Source organism: Amblyomma mixtum, chromosome 1 (assembly GCF_055824585.1).
Source record: "Amblyomma mixtum isolate Tamu chromosome 1, ASM5582458v1, whole genome shotgun sequence".
Classification (NCBI taxonomy): domain Eukaryota; kingdom Metazoa; phylum Arthropoda; class Arachnida; order Ixodida; family Ixodidae; genus Amblyomma; species Amblyomma mixtum.
In genome coordinates this window covers 314490106-314512287 of record NC_143012.1, presented here as the reverse complement: position 1 = coordinate 314512287, position 22182 = coordinate 314490106, and the positions used below count along the sequence as shown (strand labels likewise).

Below are 22182 nucleotides of genomic sequence, written 5' to 3'. Positions count from 1 at the left end.
AACGCTTTTTTCACGTCCCTCAAATTACGGGCAATAGAGAAAAGCTGTTAGTGTTGGTATCGCTGGGCAGAGATTCTCATCCCGCATAACTTTAATATTTCTTGCATAAACGTTCACTTACAGAATGGTCCATCCTTCCTGGAATCGCTGTACAGAAACAAAGACAGCTTGGAGACCATCTTTAGGATAATGGACAAAGATGGATCCGGTGAGTTGCTACGTGCATTCACTACGCGTCTTTGCGGTAGAGAAACGTATGCCTTTCGCATGGCTTGGTCATGTAAGTGAACGCATGGCCGCTGAGTTGAAACTATTTATGCTACTTTGAATTCTTTGTTAGCACTGCTGCAATTTACATACCTTTGGCCCGAACAGTGGCGGTCTACCGCATGCCCCGACTTAGAGGGAGGGCGAAGGCATCCTCGCTTCGAAACAGCAGGCCAGACAAGGTCCCTTACGCGGCTTCCGCACTTTCGTAGCAAAAACAAACTAGAGTGACTGCACGGGAGACAAAAAAAAAAAGTCTACATTTCGAGGTTGTCTTTTCCCGTTATGTAACCCTTCCGGGTACCTGTCCCGCAGGTCTGATCTCGATGGAGGAGTTCAAGGACGCGTGCGACCTCCTCAGCCAGCACGCAAACACGCCCATGTCCGAGGAGCAGGTCGAGGAGCTGGCCAAGAGCATCGACATCAACAAGGACGGGTTCATCGACTTCAACGAGTTCCTCGAGGCCTTCCGCCTCGTGGACAAGAGGCCGCCCACCCCGCCGCCGGCCACCAAGGAAGGCAACGGGATGCCCTGCAATGGCATGGCCAACACCGCGCCCGTGGCCACCATCGACGAAGACCAGGACGCCGAGGAGGATGAGGAGGAGGAGGAGTCCTACTGCACCAAGCTCTGATGCTGCGACTGGCTCAGTGTGTGGGCCGTAGCGAGAGGGACTGTCTTTCATAGCCAAGGCTCTCCGGGACTCAGTGATGCAGGGTGTACACAATGTCCATTCCTCTTGACCCGAAACGCTCTCGGCAAGAGCGCATGTTGCTGAGGCGTCCCACTGAAGGAGCGTGTCGCTGGCTGCAGACGCATCGCACGTCTTCGCTGGCAAATCTCGACGTTTACTCGTGTCGTATCTTCAACAGCGGAGCTGAACAGAAGTCTCTCGTTATGGACAAAGTGCGCGCGATCGTCGACCCCGTGAAGCGGCAGGAAGCGATGCAGGTAGCCCGATGCGGAGGAGTTTTGATGCGAAACTCCCCGCGGCCAGGATGAGTTGAATGTTGCCAAAGGAGTCGTCCGTAAAAGCCGCATTCAGTGGTGTTTCGACCGGAGAATCATATTTAACAAAGCAAGAAAAAAAGAACGTCCTTTTATTGTGCGATTTGATTTACACACACACAAAAAAAGAAAATTTAAAGGCTCTGCTAAGCCTGTAGAAGCGTAAGTAAAAAGCAGATAGCGCCAATTGAATCAACGCCATCTTCATGCTGGTATCTTGACAATAAGGTGCTGTACTGCAGGGCCACCATGAGAGAGTTAAACGGAAAGTAAACTTTGAGCAGTAGAGGAGGGCGTGTTTCTGCCACCAGCTGCAGTAGTGCTCCACTGCCGAAGCTGTCGCAGCTGTAATGCAACAAACAGTTTGCCCGTCTCTGGAGGCTCCGTTCTGCGTGACTATGATGCAAGGAAGATAAGCGGCATATTTCCCCAGGCAAAGGTTGCATATAGGTCGAACGAATACGCAGATGGTACGCGATTGGCACTGAGTGATGAATGCAGACTCTTTCTTTCTAAATGGAGTTGTTCATAACCTACAGTTCTTAGGCGGAAGAAATCAACCAGGCCGCAGTAGACGCGATTGCCCGCTTTATCTCAAACAGCATTTTAAACAAGGCGAAGTTTGTGGCTCAAAATTAATGTGCGCCCCTGTAGTCATTGTATCTAAGCTTACATTCAATTGGGTATGTTTTTGAAAAAAAAAACGACTACCTGCACTCCGCAAACCATGCGTACTGCGATCGAATGCAACCTCTTCACATGCATAGGGCTCCTGTGTTACAACTGAATATCTGGATCATTCACTTGCGCGAAGCCGGACGTAGATACTTTTTTCTCCCAGTCGTCCTCAGATGGGCACTTGGACTGCTGGATCGCTGCCCTGAGCATTTGCCTGTGGGGCTGCGGCAGTAATTGGTAGGCACCGCGACAGAAAAAAAAAAAGCAACTTCGCGACGTACCCAGGGATAGTATAATAGCACCCTTCTGACCTTGTTCAGTTGGCATACAATGCTTCAGCATGTTCGTATTGAAAAATTCAATGTGATAGACAAAAACAGAAATCATGCAATGTAGGACGGGTCTATATTGAAGTTGCAGACGCTAGAAGAGCGAATTCCTCGGTATTGGCCAATGTTTTCAAGGCAGGCTATGGCAGCCGCGTACAAGAACTCGTGGTCGTTGACACAAGTTCGAGGTCGAGGATTTATAAAAAGGACTGTACCAGATGGAGGCGTGCATACTGCATACTTGTCTATAAATTTGCACCGTGATTCGTTGCCTCTCTTATGCCATATGGAAATTATTTTCCTTTAGTTTTCTGTTGGTGTATTACTGAAACAACCTTCCAGAAGTAGCTTCATAAGTGCTAATAATTCCTGTACTATCGGAGACAAAAGATTGGGGGAAGAGGGAAATTAATTTTTATTTTTGCTTCGCTAAATTTTTGTCCGCACATGGCTTGGGATCATGGGTAGAAGCGACAAAATATTGGCGCGGAAAAGCAGATGCTATGAGCTTCAGAGCTGTGCAGATGCATAACGCTTTCAACAATTTGCGAAGCCTCGTCTGTGTAGTCTATGTAGGACCATCGATCGGATTTCTTGCGCGTACGCTTTTGATACGCAGCAGTCAACTCGACAGTGAACATTGTTGACGCCACGTTAGTGTTAACAGTTCCACTTACGGCACTGTGTCCTGCGTAGCTGGGGGCCGCCGACCGCGGTCGAAAAATCTGCGCCGCTTCAGGCGCCTCTCGCAACAAAGTGCATCCAGGCATCGTGTCTAGCTTCGATAACAGCTACAACCGCGCTCAACGTAATGAGGATACAGCGTTGCACGTTGTCGCTCCCGTCGTGAAAGAAATACGCTACTTCCCTCGGTAAGCGTTTAAGTAGGGTCCTGATGACAACACATTCACTGTGCCCTAAGTGTCAGAACAAAGCCGAGACGTGGAACACAAGGACTCTCACCGACGGATCACCGCGTGTTGGACGCGTGAGCGTCGTATGCATCAACAGCCCTTGCGGCACCGTCTTGCCTCCTGTACAACTCAGCCAAGTTTTACACTTCACTCCATTCTTGTGCGTTTTCCGCCAGTTTCCTATCGCATCCTACACAGCCAGCGCTTGCGAAAACTTCCCTCAATCATTAATCAATTACAAACACTAACACAATTATACCCACATCAATCGACCACCGAACGCCCGCGATGCCCTTGCAAGACCCATGCACAGTTCAAGGTCTGCGCGATCACCGAATATTGCAGAGTAGATGTCCCGTCACGATGTGCACGTCTCTATACGCCTGCGCACTGTCTCCTGTCTGGCGATTGTTCTGTGGTTGCAGTTTGTGTGTGCGTGTGCGTGCGTTTTCGTGTGTAAACTCCCGCACTTATTGTCTCTCATGATTTCTACCAGCTGGTTTGAAACGGTGGTCCAGAGACTGAAACAGAAGGCGACTTCGTAGAACCTCTTTCTATCTCGCCTCAGGGTCCAACTCGCTACCGCTGCGCTCTCCAGTCCTTTCTTGCGTGCAGTGCTAATCGCTTCGCGCTCTCTCTCTGGCCCAAAAGAACGCCGGTTGCAATACCACCGGATGACTCTGTGGAGACGCGGGTAGCTCGCTATCGGCTCTCAGAAACTCGCGCAGCACACAGCTACGGGTTCTGCCTCCAAACTATTGTAAGCCCTAATGCAGCCCCTGTATTCGAACACTTTAATTACAAAAATGGAATGGCAAACAGCTGCAAGAAAATACGGGCGCGGATCTCTCGGTGTCTATGAGGCAGATCCCTGGCCTCCGCTATAGCAGGAACATCCGTTGGTTTCCCGGCGAAATGCGCACATTCGCTTTACACTTTCAGACACGCGCTTAAGCTGACCTGATGAACGCAACTTCTCTCCCCACGCAGCAGTCACGCAGCCTTTTGGTCCTCGTGATTTGTGACTCCTCAAGAGTAGTTAGCTGCACTGAAATTACGCGGTGCTTCACCTCCGTGAAAAAAGCGAATTCGATAAACCCATGCGAACGTCAATGAGATCGATCTATCCTTATGAACTCGACCTGCACACGAAGTTGTGCTCAGTACCGATACTTTCACACGACCTTGGTTTCTTCCATTTACGCAAAACTATATCCTGTCCAATACAGTCGATAAGTTTTTGATACAGCAGAGCAAAGCAAACATCATGCATCAAAGGAAAAGGTGGAGCAACGGGAAGTAGCAACGCACAACTTAGCTTTTCACACTGCTGTGTCATATATTTTCGGGTACCAATCAGCCGAATTCTCCGCGGAACGTTGCAGTCAGGTAGTCTCGTCATATTCCGTATGGTAAGTCGTCAAATTAAAAAAAAAAGAAATATCAGACGTGATCACTTTAGCGTTGCTTTTCTTGGCCTGTGGTAACAGCCAAAAAAATCCTTCGAAATATTGTGGTAAGGGTGCCTTACAACAGGTTCACATGAAACAAAAAACAAGGCGCTTGCGCGCTGCTGATTCATACTGATGACTCTAGTAAGAAATACCTTCCTAGACACACGAAGAAACAAAGATTAATTGTCAGTAAAAAAACAGTAAAAGTATGTGGCTCTTCTTCCGCAAGGTGCAGTACGCCTCAGAGAAAATAACGTCTTTAAGCTCGCTACGTAAAGCGTGTATTGACAACTGGAAAATATCCTGGCCCTTAGCCGTGAAATTACATTTCTGGACTTTTTTTTTCTTACTTACTGTTCTTTCTTACTTGTACTTCTTTTTCTTACTGTTTTTCTTAAACTTAATTCGTACCAGTCATCAGTCACTTCGGCTAATTTTTTTCTTTTCCCGTGCGACTGTATATTTCAGTCATGCTTAAACATATCAAAAAGAGAAATTACTGCCGAGTGCCAAGGAAGACAACCACTTTGCTTAATTACCACTTCTGACGGTAAGCCGTTTCCGGATGACAAAAGTGCGCTTTTTCCCGTGAGCTGCCTTCGTTTCTATTCCTAGTTTCATTAAGATGCACGAAGAAAACGGTAACCGTTGTTTATTTTTGCTTCCTTACCACAATTAGAGTCGTTGGGGTTCCTTTTTCCTCACTGGGCCAGCATAAAGACCGGTATTTTTTCGTTCCATCCGACATCTTTCTTTACTAATTGCGCACTACGGTGACGTGGAAGAAGGTACTAACTAGTGAACTAACGTTCTGCTCACTGCTCGTGATTGCACAAAGGAAAGACACACGGGGCCCAAAGGCTGTGCGAGTTGCTGCCATTGTGTGAATATCGTGTTCGTGTGACCGCACCATTCTTTGAACGGAAAGCATACGCTCTTATAGGTGTTCTCTCTGCACTGTTTGCGGTATATCGTAGCTTCTTTGGATGTTGCCTCTTTTTACACCACCACGGTTATGCAGTGGATGGAATCTGCACGTTCAGACACTGTGTGTCGTGGCGTAACGCCCGAACGCTCTCCGTGACTCACTCGGCGTTCGCCTGGAGCGCCACCTTTCTCACCGCGTTTTCTCGTGCTGTTTGCGTGCACTGTTGTTCTTCCTCGTACAACATGCGCTACCTCCGTAGCTGCGCCATCTAATGCTACCAATGCAACAAACCCGGTGCTCCTTGCGGGATGCCCGTTCGTTTCTTGACTATTCCTCCCAATGTGCATATATACGCGTTATGTACGATACGAGATATAACCCGCTCGGTAGATCGTAGTACGATAGAGTGCTTAGTCCCAGGAGAGAGGCGGTTCGCAGTGAAACAAGGTAGACAGATAGCCATATATTTTTATTTCTAACGTTCGTGTGCCAACCTGTGCGGGCTCCGAAGAGCGGCTCATATTCCTTACTGAGAAAACCGGACGTAAGCCGCGTCGACTCGTATGCAGAGTACTGCGCAGGACCCTCGTAGGAGTGCAGGAACCTGCCAGTGTGTCAAACACCAAATTATGTAAGTAGAAAGATTTGGCAGTGAATTCGTTGACCTTTGCCTCACGACGGCCCCGTCATCGCTCGAATTTACATGAATCGCAGTTCCGTAAGCGTCCGACGCATCCGTTCGACATTCACCTTTACCAACTCCACCTAGCCCTGTGTATGACAGTTCCGGAAAGAGGCGAAAATCGTGTAGAAGTTCGTACACGATGATTAGGATAACCATTTTCCGGTCACGCTTGCGAGGAACTCGTTTATTTGCCCGACTTTCAGCGCCGGCTTGAGTTCCCTGCGATGTCATGCTTTCGGGAGCACAGGGCTAGGGTTATAACCTTAGTATTACCGTCAAGGTCGAAGCTATTCCATAAACATGGTGCACGGAATAGGGATAACTGTCAAACCTCCTGGTATTATGATGAAAGGCGGGCGTCGTTTCGGCGCCATCCTTCGCTTGAAAATAAGACGAAAAGATGGTCGGACGCACTCTGGGAGCACTTACTTGCACCTGTATTCGGTCTGTATAGCTTGAAACTGTGGAAGCGCCTTCAACCACTTTGTCTAACTGAAAATAGCGCCAGAAGACCCGGAATAACATAAGTTCTCTGTTAATGCCGGGAGGTTTGATGACTTCAGCCTTGTTTGTGGGATGGCATCGACTGTGACCACTCCTAGTACGCTGAAAATGACCTGAATCGGAAAGCATGAGCTAAAGTTGAATAACTACTTCAATATAACTGCTTCGCAGTCGCAATCACCGACCGCTAGGCGGCCCCGTGAACGAGCCGAAAGCTTGCGCGTCATCAATCAGCAGACGAGTTTTTGAAATGCTGGGGATGAAAATCGGCCACGCTTGCACATCTGAATGGCCAAAAAAGTGCATACAAAGACAGACAGACGAACAAAGAACACAACGTCCAGCTTATAGAGCTTTTCCTTGTGTTCTCCCTTCATCCGTTTGTCCTTTTACGCGCTTTTTCAACCATGAATTATAACCAGCTTAGGCAACTTTCTGCCCTTCTTCAACAATTGAAACGTACGCTGGAAAGCTGACTTCCTGCAGTCCAACCTATGTTTGCATTTTTTTGTTGGTGCTCAATGCAAATGTTTGTCTATTCTCAAAGCACCTTTCAGGCGACACTGGAACCGCATACGACTGTTTCTGCTCATATAGTCTGAAACGCTTTAGCAGCATTGCGTCGGAAAAATCATGCTACTCTTTAACATCTGCGAAATATTGCCCCTGTTTCCTTTTCTCCCTGCCAAACTTAAGAGCGCTCTGTGTTACCAGAATCTCCATGCACTTTCACTTTTATATAAAACAATGTGAGAGGACCATAAGCGTTTAACAAAAGGTAACGCAATTAACATTTCTAACTAAAATGGGTCGTTTACAAGTATATAGGGCAGGGGACGAAATCATATGCGTCGGAATCTCCACTGTGAGTTTTTATCGGCAAGGCAACCGTCATACGTACAAACGTCCACGTCGTATTACGATTGCCTTTCCCGTTTGTTGTGTCCTATCTATGGTAAAAGCTCCAGCTTGCCGCTATTCTTTATGGAACTTCATGGTGCTTCTTAGTCCTTGCCTTCACATCTTTATCAAGTAGCTCTAGTCACACGCGGTCACTTGCTTAAGATCCAGCCGACAAGTGCATCCGTTAGGGTTCTCTGGCAGAAAAATGTCATTTAAGCTATAGGGGTGTCTTGGCTTGACTGGTTGAAGAAAAGAAGAAAAAATACGACCACATAACCTGTGCAATCATCACCCTTTATCAACGTATATAACTATATAAATACAGGACCGATTTATATTTCCCTAACTATGCACGCGCCGACAAGGTATACGCAGTCCTATGCGACGCAGTGCAAAAGCGCTGCGACCGTATACAACGGTGCCAAATGGGCATACTTGGACGAAACTTTCCCAATCCATACTGTTTTATGATTTTTTTTTAAATAATGGCACGGATTTTAACTGTCCTAACAATTTAACCCGTTCTAAGTGAACTATCAAAAGCTTCTATATGACGATGAGATTCCTGTTGGCTGCGGCAAGTCTCAAGTGCACAGAATCAGTGGACGGAGCTGGGAAGAGCGCGCCGCGACGAGAAACAAGTTTGTGCCCCGAATATTCTTGCTGTCTCTATATCTGTGTGTACATAACATCTCCCAAGATTAAGCCAGTGAAGCGATACTGTGGTTCGCACTACGCACCCACGTCCAGCACAAAAGATAATAAACTCGTTATTTAAAAATAAACATCTGGTTTCCGCTTCTTGCTCTCATTTAACAGTATTTTCACTGCAGCGAAGCAGTGAAGAGTTTGGCAACAAACCTGAACGTCAAAAGCAGGGGATGCTCGACCGAAGAAAGGGGGCCTGGAATACTGCGAGAAGGGGAGAGGGTATTCCTTCCCCCTCTTCCCGCAATTTACTATATACGTCGATCCTTCGTTCGCAGTGTCCAGGCCGATGATGATGATGACGAAATAACTTTATTTGCACCAGTCAAGGAATCAGAGGGCGATGAAGACTAGAGTTTTGACCGCCGTCGTCATCTTCCCCTTTCCGCAGGCTGGGATCCCTTGGGATTCAGCGGTGTCCAGGGCCAGACGGATGACTGTTTTTGTTCTTCTTTCTGGCTGGCCATTAAAGCCTCCCAGGACTCTACATTCCTGTCTGGTTCGTTGTGGCTAGGGCATGTCCACGCCATGTGGATCATATGTCTGCTATTTCATTACACTGTTTACACCTCGGGTCTTGGATCGCCGGAAGCCATCTGCTTAATGCTAGTGGGTTGGGAAAAACTCCCGCCTGTAACTTTCTCTATATGATCTCTTCCTTTTTTCTGAGGCCCTTATGGTCCAGGTAGTGTATGTCTTCCTAATCTGTAATGGCTAAGAATATCTTGGTACGTGTTCAGCTCCTCGTCCCTCTGAAGGGGCTCTCTACTCGACGAGACGATACACTTCATTCCACACCTCATCCATCGCATTTATGAACTGTCTGCCACTTCGACCCACATAAGCCCGCTTATACCTAGGGCTTGGAGTTTTCAGGTTTTACTAAGGCGAAAGCCTGTAATGCCTCATACTGTCGTGACCAAGGAATGTTAGCAAGTGTGTCCGCGTTTCGGAGTCACTACTTAAACAAAAACTGTGTCAAAGGCTGGGAATCGAACCAGGGCCTTTGGCATTTGAAGTGCAGACGACCACTCCGCCACGAAGGCTCAGGGTAAGAACATGAATAAAGGCGCATCTAGTGAATGCATGGGTTTCATAAATAGAATGAAAAATAAAAAAATAAGAATAAGAAAGGAAACAAAAATAAAAAGAAATAAAAATAATACAAGCAAAATTAAAACAATAAAATATGAAAAATAAATAAAGTAAACAGTGCGCCAGGAAACACTTTCGCCTTGCAGCACTTTAGAGAGCCAAAGTGTCCTCTGAATTTTTAATCTGAATTTTGCCATGCTTTTTTCGGCGTTTAATTTAGTACGCCACTTTCGGTTGGCTTGGCGAATATTATTTTTCTACGTAAGAATTTTCGTTTGTTTTTTTTTTTTTTTTCCTTTTTTTGGCCGCCGCGGTGGCTCAGTGCTGACCCGAAAGACGTGGGTTCGATCCCGGCCACGGCGTTCTCCCTGCCGCAGAAGGCGGGATACACCTCGCCATGCTAACTGTGCCCGAAAAAAAATACCAATGCTGAAACTTATGCCACGGGAATCCACTCCCAGCAATTCTTTCATGAAACCTATGCATTTCATCCAAGCTATCTTCCTCTTTGTGCAGTACTACTTTTCGGGCCCCAAATTCAACGCGAGCGGAGGAAGTTGCAATAGCTCTCGCTGCCGCCGATCCAAAATCGAGAACGGTTATCACAGACTCCCGCCGGGCCTGTGAACACTATCTTGCAGGGGAAGTATCACCTCTTGCCCCCCAAATTCTAAGACGGGCTCCCGCCGATCCAACTCGCACAAAGGTAATCTGGGCTCCTGGCCTCCAGGGTCTACGAGGCAACGAGGCCGCTGATGCGGCCGCCCAAGCGCTCGCACACCACGTTCCTCATCCTAGCTCTCCTGGCTCGAAGCTCATCAACCGCTTCTGCGGTTCCGCGAAATCTTAATTCATTACTGCGACAGCCACCGCCTCTGCCCGGCACCTGCCAAGGGGCTAAGTAAGGCGGAGGAGCGAACTCTGCGGCGCCTGCAGACAGGAACTCTTCTCTGTCCTGCCATAGCAAAACACTTTGATCCGAACACAGATGGGCGCTGCCCGCACTGTGCAGAGATCTGCGATATTTTTCACACGGTGTGGACATGTACTCAGAATCCTCCTTCCCCCCCCCCCCCCCCCCCCCCCGAGAGGCATGGGAGACTGCCCTCCTCAACTGCTCTACACTGGAGTCCCAAAGGGCTCTAGTAAAGCGGGCGAGACGGGGCCTCGTCGTGCGGTGTCCCGTACTAAGGATACCAACCATGCAGCGGGGTCTTCTGACTCCCAAACTCTCTTTGAGTATTAAAAAGATGCCCAGGCTTAGCTTGGTTAAGCCAAGAATGCGTTGCATATTGCGCGGTCTTTTTGCGCGAGGTATTGCTTGGCGGCACTCGATTTTCTCAGCAGCTTTTCCTCCGTGACGTATGGATGGATGGTTGGATGGATAGGAGCGCCCCCTTTGAAACGGGGGGGCGGTGGCAACAGCCACCATGCTAAGCCGTTTTTTTCTTTCTTTTTATGCGAAGCATATTACTAGAGCTACACTACAGCCCGTCGAGCGCGGCGGTGGAGCTACCATTGACCTTTAGCGTGACCACGTGACACCACGTGACAACATGACGTCACAGCAGAGGAGAGATGGGCTGCCGGCTCGCGCGGTCGGCCGCGGCGGTGGAGGCTCCACATCAGAGGCGCGGCGGCTGACCACGTGACAACATGACGTCACAGCAGAGGAGAGATGGGCTGCCGGCTCGCGCGGTCGGCCGCGGCGGTTGAGGCTCCACATCAGAGGCGCTGCATCTGACCACGTGACGCTACAGCAGCGGTATAAAGCTGAGCTTGCCTCGCTCTCCGGGCAAAATCTCGCTAGGAGTATCTGATCTCGCTTCGGCGAGCGCGGCTTCGGCCGCTTATCTGATTTTTTCAGCAGCGTCCGCTCCGGCGGACGCAGTTGTTGCTGCGACGCGCGTCTTTTCTTGCCTTTTTCTCTTTCCTCTGATCTCTTACCTCTCCTCTATCTGCACGTTGGCAGCGGTGGTGGCTTGGCTAGAGCCAGTAGCAGGCCCGTGCAATTTCCTTTTCATCCTTCTCTCAGTCACAACAACAACAACAACAACATCTCCGGGCACTTACGAGGCGGCCAGGTGTTGGGATGCCGCCTAGAAGTAGGGCTGATTTGAACGAGAAGCGAAAGCTTCAGCATGCCACAGAGACCGATGAAGAGCGGGATGAACGTCTGGCTAAGCGGCGTGCTCAATATGCGGCTCGGCGACAACGTTCTACAACAACTGAAGAACAAAGCGAGGAACTTGTCAGCAATGCTTTCACTAGTGCTGCCACCGAGTCCGTCAGTAGTTCTACAAGTTCGGAACGCTGGAATGCTACGAAACGGAATAGGCGTACGTCGAGGGGAAATATTGCTACAACCGCCGGTACTACAGCTGATGCTGCTGCTGGGAGTACATCAATACAGTCTATAGGGAATGGTGGCGGTGGTGGAATAACTAAGGGTGTTTCCAATGTACTTTCCATGGGTGCCAAGAATGCTGTTGTAGCCGGCGCTGGGGCAGCGGTTGTACACTCTGTATTGAATTCACCGATGATCCCGTATATAGCTGCCACGGCAATCCTTGCTACACTTCTAGTGGTTGTATTAAAATGACCAAGTATTCAACCAAGGAAAGCCATGTATTACCAAGCCTAGCCATCAATATGCTTCGCATCTGACTAGGCTTAACCTTAGCTAAGCCTCAGCCATTTTTTATTTTGTTTATTTTCTTTTTTCCTTTTTTTTCTTTTTACTGTGTTTGCAAATGTCACCAAGAATCGCCATCATCTTTACCTACGGTTTTTCCTCCGGCTGTCGTGACGTCATGTCACGTGGTTTGGTGGCTGCTCGGCCGCGCCCAAGGGCTGAACTGAGTGATTGCAATATGTCACGCATAAAAAGTTTTTTACCACCACTAATCGCGCCATAAGCGAAGGGAGGAAGGTGGGAGTGAAAGAAGAGAGAGAGAAGGAAATAAAAAAAAAATGCCGACGATTACGCTACTTCCTAATGGGAAATTTAAGCGCAGCTCATCAGCTGTTTCAGCTTTTCGATAAAATGAGGCAAAGAATTCGACGACGGCGACGGTAAGCTTCAGCTTCATCGGTACGCACCTCTGGATTCTGGCGACGACGGCGCTGGGCCTCTGCTCCGGCAGCTCGTTTAGCAGCGGCGGCAGACGAAGGACTTCCACCGGTTGCCTCGCTCATGGCTCAGACAGGAAGAACTGGCAGAGAATAAACCATTTATATAGGAAGGCGGTTCGCAGTGGCGAACGGCGGCGGCTATGCGTTTCGGATCGGGCGGTGCAGTGTATTGGTTTTTGAAGAAAGGAAATGGCGCAGTGTCTGTCTCACATATCTCTGTGGACACCTGAACCGCGCCGTAAGGGAAGAGATAAAGGAGGGAGTGAAAGAAGAAAGGAAGAAAGAGGTGCCGTAGTGGAGGCCTCCGGAATAATTTCGATCACCTGGGGATCTTTAACGTGCGCTGACATCGCACAGCACACGGGCGCCTTTTGCGTTTCGCCTCCGTCGAGATGCGGACGCCTCGGTCGGGTTCGAACCCGGGTACTTCCGCTCAGTAGCAGAGCGCCCTAACCCCATAGCCACTGCGGCGGGTACAACACCGGGAAGAAAATTAACATGAAAACAAATGTTAGCGTCCAAACGCCAACAGGCGAGCACTCTAATTAGACGGCGCACACTCAAGGTCGCCGTTGTTGCCTCGTAAGTGACGTAACGAAACGAGTGCACAGAGGTTTCTTTAGTGACGTTACCTCCTCTGTGTGTACGTTGCAACGCAACACGACAAAGCACGCATACATTACTGCAGTGCGGAAAGCAAGAAGTAGAACGTGTTGTCGGCCTAGTTGGCTGAATACTTCAGACATGGTAGTTGCGCGAAAAACAAGCTGCGCACGCTCGAAGTACTGTACATGTACATTCTTTTATGCGAAGCATACTAGCCACACAACCGAGCTCTTCCTTGCTGCGCTGCGCGCGGCCGCGTAGCTACCACTTGACCTACATCGGCGCACCACGTGATATGACGTCACAACAGCTGTGAAATCTGGGGCTCAACAGGTATTGGCTCAACTCGTGCGCTCGCTTGCGGACGCGCAGCCTCCTCCCGCTCCTTCTGCTAGGGGCGCTGACGTCGCAACAGCTGTGAAAGCTGGGGCTCAACTCGTGCGCTCGCTTGCGGACGCGCAGCCTCCACCGGCGGCCTAACTCCCGCTCCTTCCGCTAGGGGCGCTGACGTCACAACAGCTGTGAAAGCTGGGGCTCAACTCGTGCGCTCGCTTGCGGACGCGCAGCCTCCGCCGGCGGTATGCTTCGCATCCTAGGCTTAACCATAAGCTAAGCCAGGCCATTTTTTTCCTTCAAATATGTGCTGTGTCCGTTGAATAAAATCAGCTGTAAGTTTGCGCTCGTCCTGTACCCTGTCTTGTGTGTGTGTCGCGCAATTACCATGTCGGAAAGCAAGAAGCATCGCTGATTAGACGGCAAATATTTTCTCATAGCAGGCGGCTTTGAATACTGACGATATGTTTTGGAAACGTTGTTGCGTTTCTAGTGCAAATGCGGGAAAAATTGGCTGAGGAAAACGTAAAATCCGCACGTGCATGCACGGGCGCGCCACTGCACTGGTCTTCCTCTCGTTTTAAGGCGAAAGCCTATAATTCCTCATACTGTCGTGACCAAGACGTTTGATTTATTGATTTATTGGGGTTTAACGTCCCAAAGCAACTCAGGCTATGAGGGACGCCGTAGTGAAGGGCTCCGGAAATTTCGACCACCTGGGGTTTTTATGCGTAGCATATTGCAATCACTCAGTTCAGCCCTTGGGCGCGCCCAGGCAGCCACCAAACCTAAAAAATAAAACAAACGCTTTCGCCTTGCAGCACTTTAGAGAGTCAAAGTGCCCCCCTGAATTTTCATAGTACTTAATGACTAATTGGTAATTATCAGTAGTTAAGAAGTGGCATGCGGGACTGTGCACTGCGCCTCTACCTTAACACTAATTAATCAGTGTACTAGTTAAGGTCACGTTAACTATCACTAGCCATACATTAACTAGTATCCCGAAATGTGCAACTCATGCTTAACTATCATTAACCATCATTATTAGACGTGTCCAGACGTTTCATAGACAGTGTCCAACACTCTAGAGAGTTCCATCACTTGGCAGGTGAATGACAGGACATGATAGATGGCATTAGAACAATAGTAATGACCAATTAGCCTAATTAACCTTTCTAGTCAGACCACATATATAAATAATACGGAAAAGGAAACTGGTCGAGTTGGGGAATCGAACCAGGGTCCCCGGAGTGCGTGACGAGCACGCTAACCGCTCCGCCATGCCAGCTCGATTGTTTAGAATGAACAAAGACGCATCTAGCTAATACTAAAGCCCTTTTATGAGCTTTTCTGCTTTAGCTAATACGGCGTCTTCGTTCACTCCCATCGTCCTCCCTTCCCTTACAGAGAGGTTTGTCCACCGAGATATGCGAGAGAGATACATTTCCTTTCCTCAAAAACCAATTTACCGTCGAAAGGCGTAGAGCCGAATGGGCGATGGCGTTCTATGGACTCACTGGCAGCGTTGCAAGACGCTGTTAACATCTTAACCACACATAAGTGACACAAGCAGCAACATTGCTTAAGGCTTTCGCCTCACCGCACTTAAGGTCAACAAAGTGCCCCCTGAATTTTTCTTTTAAGGCGAAAGCCTTTAATTCCTCATACTGTCGCTAGCAGCCGTGTCGGCAAATTTTTCCGCGTTTCGGCGTCACTACTTAGAAACTGCGTCGAGGATGGTAATCGCACCAGGGGCATTTGAAGCGGACACGCTACCACTCCGCCACGAAGGCTCAAGGTTCGAGCATGAATAAAGATGCATCTAGTGAATGCATGCTTTTCATAAAAAAATAAAGGAATAAAAAATAAAAAGCAGAAAAAAAAATAAGAATAAAAATAAGAAAGGAAACAAAATTAAAGAATAAAATGAGAAAAATAACTTCTGAAAAATAAAAAATAAAAAACAAACAGTGCGCCAGGAAACGCTTTCGCTTTGCAGCACTTTAGAGAGCCAAAGTGTCCCTTGAATTTTTTCTATCTTCTGAGTAGCGTGTCTTCTGAGCTGGAAGAATGAATGAACGGGGCATTTCTGGCGCTTAATACGTATTGTTCGACAATTCACATACGCATTTTCCGAACCGTTCCACTCCCGCATGGTGCGTGCGCACAGCGTTCAAAACACGATGAACGCGCAAGGACAGCTATCATCATCAACGGAAGCGAACGCTCGAACAGCAGCCATCATCAAAGCGGCAGAGAGTTCAGCACCAGCCTTCACAAACGTACGAACGATCAAAAGGCACAGCTTGGAAGAGGCGTTGATTGAGAACAGGTACTGCTCGGCGAACGCAGCTGGATCCTTGGAACGTGGCAATGGACTCCACAGACCCAACTGGAGCCCGGTGCACGGACGTGAAGAATCAAGGTGAGCAAGCGTCTCCACGCAGCCGCGACGAGCCCGACGTTGGGCCCCAGAGCTACGAGTCGCGAGCAACCGATCTACGACATATGTATGCGCAGTCACTCCGCAGAGAGTTGGATGTCGAGCTACCATCGGCAAGCTTTGCCAGCTCGGGTTGGGACTTCGCCTTGAAGGTGCTGAAGGCCCAGAACGAGCGCGACCTCCAAGCGCGTGAGGAGCTGTTCAAGCTTGAATGCAAAGCCGTTGCCAGGCACGTTAAAGCTCTGGAGGAACAGCTGAGGGACGAAAAGATGTTGCGATCGTCGACGCTTTCTGGATGCAAGAAGCTAGAGGCGAGTCTCGAAGAGCGTGGTCGTCAGGTAGCTCATCTTCGGGAATGCGTTGGAGAAGTGGTACGAGAAGTCGAGAAATTGGAAGGCTCGGCAAAGCACAGACAACAGGAGCTAGAAGAGGCTCGCGCGTCGCGGCAGGAACTAGAGCAGCAAGTCGTGGCCGCTCGCAAACGCGTCAAGGATTTCAAGTCGCAGCGCGATCGAGTCAACGAAGAATTGGCACCGGCCGAACGTGCGCGTCGCATCGTCCAGGCCGAACGCGACGAGCTTCAAGATGATGTAGCGAACGCTATTCGTCAAACAGCGCTTCTTCGCGGAGACACGGAGATTCTCGAAGCGAAGCTTCTCGGCATGGAGAAACAACTCGAGGATGAGCGAAACAAGACGCGAATACTGACCGACGCGATGCGTGCGGTGCAGGCACAAGCTGACCAACTGAGTGGCGAGCTGGTCGCGGAACGCAGCGCGTCAAAACGGTCCGCGGACAAAGCGTTCGTGCACGAGCGTCAGTCTGCGGAACTCAGAGCGGAGCTGCTGAAAGTGGAGGAAGCTCGTAAGGCCGGACAGCGCTCGGTCGCGGCTCGACTCGAGGAGCGCCTAGCGCAGGCATCCGATCTTCTTCAGCAGACCGAAGAAGGAAACCGGACTGCCGCGCGAACCATCCGGCAGTTGGAGAGGCTGCTGGAAATCACGAAGAAGCAGGTGGAAGACGAGAGGAGGCGCGCAGAAGAGCTTAAGGAAGACGAAGAGACGTTCAACAACCGCGCCAGGGAGCTCAAAGCCGCGCTCGACGACGCCAAGCCTCAGCATTCGCAGGAAAAGGAGCGACGGCTAAAGCTCCTGTTCGAGCTGCAGGAGGCCCGAAAGGTCAACGAGAAGCTCGCGAGTGACCTTGCCGCCTGCGGTGACGCCTGGAGCGCCCTTCGCCAGTCGGAAAAGCAGCGCAAGCTCCAGTGACATCACTCGGGAGTACTGACCCGCTTCTGGACACATTGAGGACGACGCCCAACTTTCCGAGTGTTGCGCGCAGCGAAATAAAACAGGCTTTCAGTGCCTCGCTGCAAATAATCATGCGTTTACTGGCTCAGTAATCAATCAGTATGTTATACTTAGTATAGAATATAGTGAGATAAAACTCAACAACGAAGCGGCTTTTCTCCGTCAAAGGATTCTCTTCCAGCCAATGGTGTCGGCGGAAGCCGCCGCGGTGGCTCAGTGGTTGTTTTGCTCGGCTGCTGGCCCGAAAGACGCGGGTTCGATCCCGGCCGCGGCGGTCCAATTTCGATGGAGCCGAAATTCTAGAGGCTCGTGTACTGTGCGATGTCAGTGCACTAAAGAACCCCAGGTGGTTGAAATTTCCCGAGCCCTTCATTACGGCATCTCTCGTAGCTCGAGTCGCTTTGGGATGTTAAACCCGATAAACCAAACCGATTCTCATGAGCCTTGCAACGTGATAATGCAGGGAGTGGCAGATGAAAAGGGATAGTCCCCTCCCCATGCTCGGGGTTACCCCCTCCCTGCATTGTCACGCTATCAGGTTCATGAGAACCGGCCGACGCCACTGGCTGGAAGGGGTGTCGTTCTTCAGTTGCATCCAACAGTCAAAGAATTGGGGAGATGTCCTCCACTGCGTTCTAGGTATACCACCTTTTTAGTACATCTGGTCACATTGGTTAGTGCCGAGAAATTGAAATTTGGTTTTTGAGGAAAGGAAAATGGTGCAGTATCTGTTTCATATCTCGGACATCTGAACCGCACCGTAAGGGAAGGGATAAAGGAGGGAGTGAAAGCAGAGAGGAAGAAAAAGGTGCCGCACGCGATGCCGTACGATGCCGTAGTTAAGGGCTCTGGAATAACTTCGATCACCTGGGGTATTTAACGTGCACTGACATTGCGCAACACACGGGCGCCTTTTGTCAGGTTCGAACCGGGGAATCACGGCTTAGGAGCCGAGCGCTAAATTGGAGTTTCGTTAATGAGACGGCGCCGATACATGAACACGTATCGTGCCATGGAGTACGCCGGCTTCTGATAACCGCCGGCGCGTTGTGGCCAGGTTACGTGCACACGTTGCACAAATGGGCAACCGTTTTTCGAGCCCCGCCCGCCGTAAAGTGCGGTTCCGACTGGCAAAGTTTGCAGATAATCTCTGCCGTATGCGCTACAAATACGGTGTACACATACGACAGTAACCATGTCCCCGGTCTATGGCGTTCCTGAACAACCGCCTTCGCGACGGCAAGCTCAAGAAACGGGCCTTCCTACAAGAACAGCATAATTCCCTTCCTAGAGTCCCAGGTATCCACGCATACCATTCTCCTTCTATCCGTGATCGACGCAGCATCGCTTCCTCCCTCCAACCACGGAATTTCATGTTCACAGTTTCGTTCCCCATACGCCGCTCGATCTTTCAAGGTGATGCAGCAATCTCCAAGAGGTCGTTGCCCTTCTCGTTAAACCTGCACGCACCCCCAATACCCTGATCTCGTTCTGCTGAACCAAAAGACGTGGGTTCGATACCGGCCACGGCAGTCGAATTTCGATGAAGGCAAAATTCTAGAGGCCCGCAAACAGTGCGATGTCAGCGCACGTTAAAGAACCCCAGGTGGTCGAAATTTACGGACCCCTTCACTACAGCGTCCCTCTATGGCCCGAGTCGCTCTGGAACGTTAAACCCTGTAGGGTCTGCTCGCGGGCAAGTCAAATCTCGCGCCGCTCACCGCGGGTAGCCTCGGACCCCTTCTTCCCGAGTGGGGGGGCGGGGGGAGCGAGGCTGGGAGAAAGCCTTTATAAGGCGAGACCGGAGAGGCTCGCGGCCTCTCGCTCTTGGACCAGCCCTGCGAAAGGACCACCTGACCCAGCTGCCACGACGACGACCGGCCCCCCTGATGTGAGAATAAACCCTTTGTACAAAGTCCTGCCTCGAGTGACTGCCTGTGCGTCCCCGCGCAGAGGAATTGCCCACAACCCCCATAAACCACTCTATTGCTGTTCCAGTACCTAGGTCAAGTCAGCCCCCAGTATACCTCTCGGCACTCAACCCTTTTTCCCTCACACCTCCGATATGCAAGCTTTACGAACACATTCTTGCCGCTCGCTTGTCATGGCGGTTAGACTCACATGGTTGCTATCCAGAATCCCAAAACTGTTTCCGTCCACAAATTAGAACAGAGGACCGTCTTGGTGCTTTGACTGCTTATGTAATTCACCATTCTCCCCAAAGCTACCTTGTTCGCATCACGATCCTGATGGACATCACAAAGGCATATGATAACATTGTTACATTCTGCAATTGTTGCCTTCCTTTAAACCCCTAGCCTCCCGCACTGGTTTCTCTTCTCTATTCACGCCTTTTACACAAACCGAACCGAACCTTCAGTGTACGTGTTAATGGGAAGCCTTTTGGTTGCCTCACCTCCAACAGAGGAGTGGCCCAGGGCTTCATTCTAGACCCCACATTTCAATGCGTTAGCATCAGAATGCTTATGTGAATGAAAACCCGGCATCTGACGTTTGTCTCACAGATCATGGAGAGGTAAGTAGAAAAAATAAACTTGCCATATTTAAGGCCTCGAGCAGGATTCGAACCCGCGGCTGACAACCTCCTGCGCTGTTGGAAATCGCCGTCTTTATCCACTTTCATCCATGCACGATACAGTCCAAATGCAACAGCACGTGACCACTTGCACGTGCCAGCCCAAGTTCCAATGCAAGGCCATCAAACGTTATTTAATCAGAAATGATTTCAAAGAATTAGAAACCGTCAAATAGTTATACCAACTCAGCCAAATTCAGCTATATGTTCTCAAATTCATACAATCCATATTGCGTCTTCTGCGACAAAGTGGCTGACTTACATCATGTGAAATGGGCGCACGCCAAAAAAATCCAGATATTGTGATATCAACGACCCAACAACTAAGGACTAAGGTGGAGCTGTCCAGGATTCCAAATGATTGTTGTGATTTTTTATATTTCAATTGTTATACCTTAGAACTCTGTTCGCTCTTTCACAATGGATGATAATTGGACTGGGCTGTGTAGTGATCGCAAGCATGATGGAAATTGTTTCTGCTTCATTGGGGTGTTTTACGCCTAATACCATATAGTGAAGTATTTGCTCCTATCAAACACATTTTGCTGTTCACTAATGATGCAGTACCTACATAAAAAATGTTGGCCTATTCTTCACATAGTTTCTGAAGGAAGGCTGCCCTAGCTTTGCATCTTTCTTTGTAATATATGGTTTGGTTTGGTTTATGGGGTTTAACGTCCCAAAGCGACTAAGGCTATGAGAGACGCCGTAGTGAAGGGCTCCGGAATTTTCGACCACCTGGGGTTCTTTAACGTGCACTGACATCGCACAGTACACGGGCCTCTAGAATTTCTCCTCCAAAGAAATTCTAGCCGCCGCGGCCGGGATCGAACCCGCGTCTTTTGGGTCAGCAGCCGAGCACCATAGCCGCTGAGCCACCGCGGCGGCGCTTGTAATATATGGATGCATGTCTCTAGGTAGGGGGGTGGCTACTGAATTTTCTTTAGTTTTCATGGGTACTTCATCTTTATTCTTTGTGGTGTATACCCTAGGTATATGGGAACAGGGTAGGCAAAAATTTTGAAAAAATTGATTTTTTTGTTTTTTCTATATTTGGAATTCCCAATCTTTCTTCCACGATTTCCAATAGGTCACTTGCGTGTGCACGAATTATTTACCTCAAAAATTGACCTTTTCCGAAAACAAGGTGGTGACCGACCACGCCTCCTTTCACACCTGAGAGATCTGTAGGTCTCCTAGGTTTAAAAAAAAAACAATGGAAAAAAACGCCCATTTTCTCAATGTTTAGCAGAATAGTTACTGGTCGACTGGCAACAGCAGTAAATGCCTAGCGTTCCGTTTTTAGCGAAAACAATTCTCAGACGCTGCCGGTATATCTCGGGACGCGGGTTGTTTTGCTTCTCTTTCGACTTGCTTTCACGATCAAAATCGGTTTTTTATTGCTTTGAGGCTATATTCTAAGCGTTCAAGATATGACGAAGACGAAGAAGTTATTTCAAAAGCGGCGCTTTCACGGGAATCGTCATAAGTTTGTTCCTCATGGCACCAAGTCCTCACAAAGCATTCCGACGCTGGACGCAGTGGCCACCGCGTGCGCAAAGCTGTCGCTCTCGGCAGCACAAATGGATGACCTAAACGCGAGTTTTTGTGACTGTGGCTATGCTCTGATTGACACTGACATGCTGTCGTGTGCCATCGTGAAAGCTGTGCGTGTAAAGTCTGCAGCAGGGACTTGCAGCAGCTCGAAAATGCAGCACGAAGAGCTGGCGTTGCTTGCACTTACTCTCTCAACTGCGTAAGGTGCTCTTCTTTTCATCAATTGCAGACGTCAAAAAGACAAATACGGGCCTCTATGAAGTCAACGCGAGGATTGTGTATGCCTTGCGACACATAGGAAAAGGTGCAGCTGCTGGAGTGACGACTGTACTTTGCATACAGGGCTGCACAGCTGGTTACAAAAGAGGCCCGAAAAGCAAGGCAGTAAACGGAGAAGAGAAAGGTTGACTCTGGAGGTGTTTACGAGGCCGGTGGTTATTGATCTGATACATCCGCAAGTATTTATAGCGTGCAGGGTAGCTACAAAGCGCTTTTATTTACTTCAAAGCTATTTATCTAGAAATGTTGATTTTTGCAACGTTTGCCCCTTTTTCTCTGGAACCGCAGCAGCTAGAAACATCATTTTTTGCCAACATTATTGCAGCGTAGGGGGACATCTATTGAACCAGAATTATAAAAATTAGTTCATGGGATTTTGTTTCACAAGCTATTCATTGGCCATTTTGGCCTGAAAAATGAGTAGGTTCACTAAAAACAAGAACAAAAAA

At 49.2% G+C, this 22182-nt stretch overlaps 2 protein-coding genes across 3 annotated transcripts in view; both read left to right on the top strand.

The window, feature by feature from the left end:
• Window positions 1-8456, top strand: part of rdgC (retinal degeneration C) — a 192239-nt gene extending 183783 nt beyond the window's left edge. For both annotated transcript variants that reach the window (XM_089567014.1, XM_089567013.1), the window contains 2 exons: window positions 124-208; window positions 583-8456. In XM_089567014.1, coding sequence (XP_089423140.1) covers window positions 124-208; window positions 583-902 — 405 coding nt within the window. In that variant the 3' untranslated portion in view covers window positions 903-8456. The remainder of the gene's footprint in view (window positions 1-123; window positions 209-582) is intronic.
• A 7205-nt stretch (window positions 8457-15661) lies between these two features.
• LOC149372520 (uncharacterized) lies at window positions 15662-17370 on the top strand. Its single transcript, XM_089567012.1, has one exon. The coding sequence runs from the start codon at window positions 15922-15924 to the stop codon at window positions 17257-17259; it is 1338 nt and encodes a 445-aa protein (XP_089423138.1). The 5' UTR covers window positions 15662-15921; the 3' UTR covers window positions 17260-17370.
• The last annotated feature ends 4812 nt before the right edge of the window (window positions 17371-22182 follow it).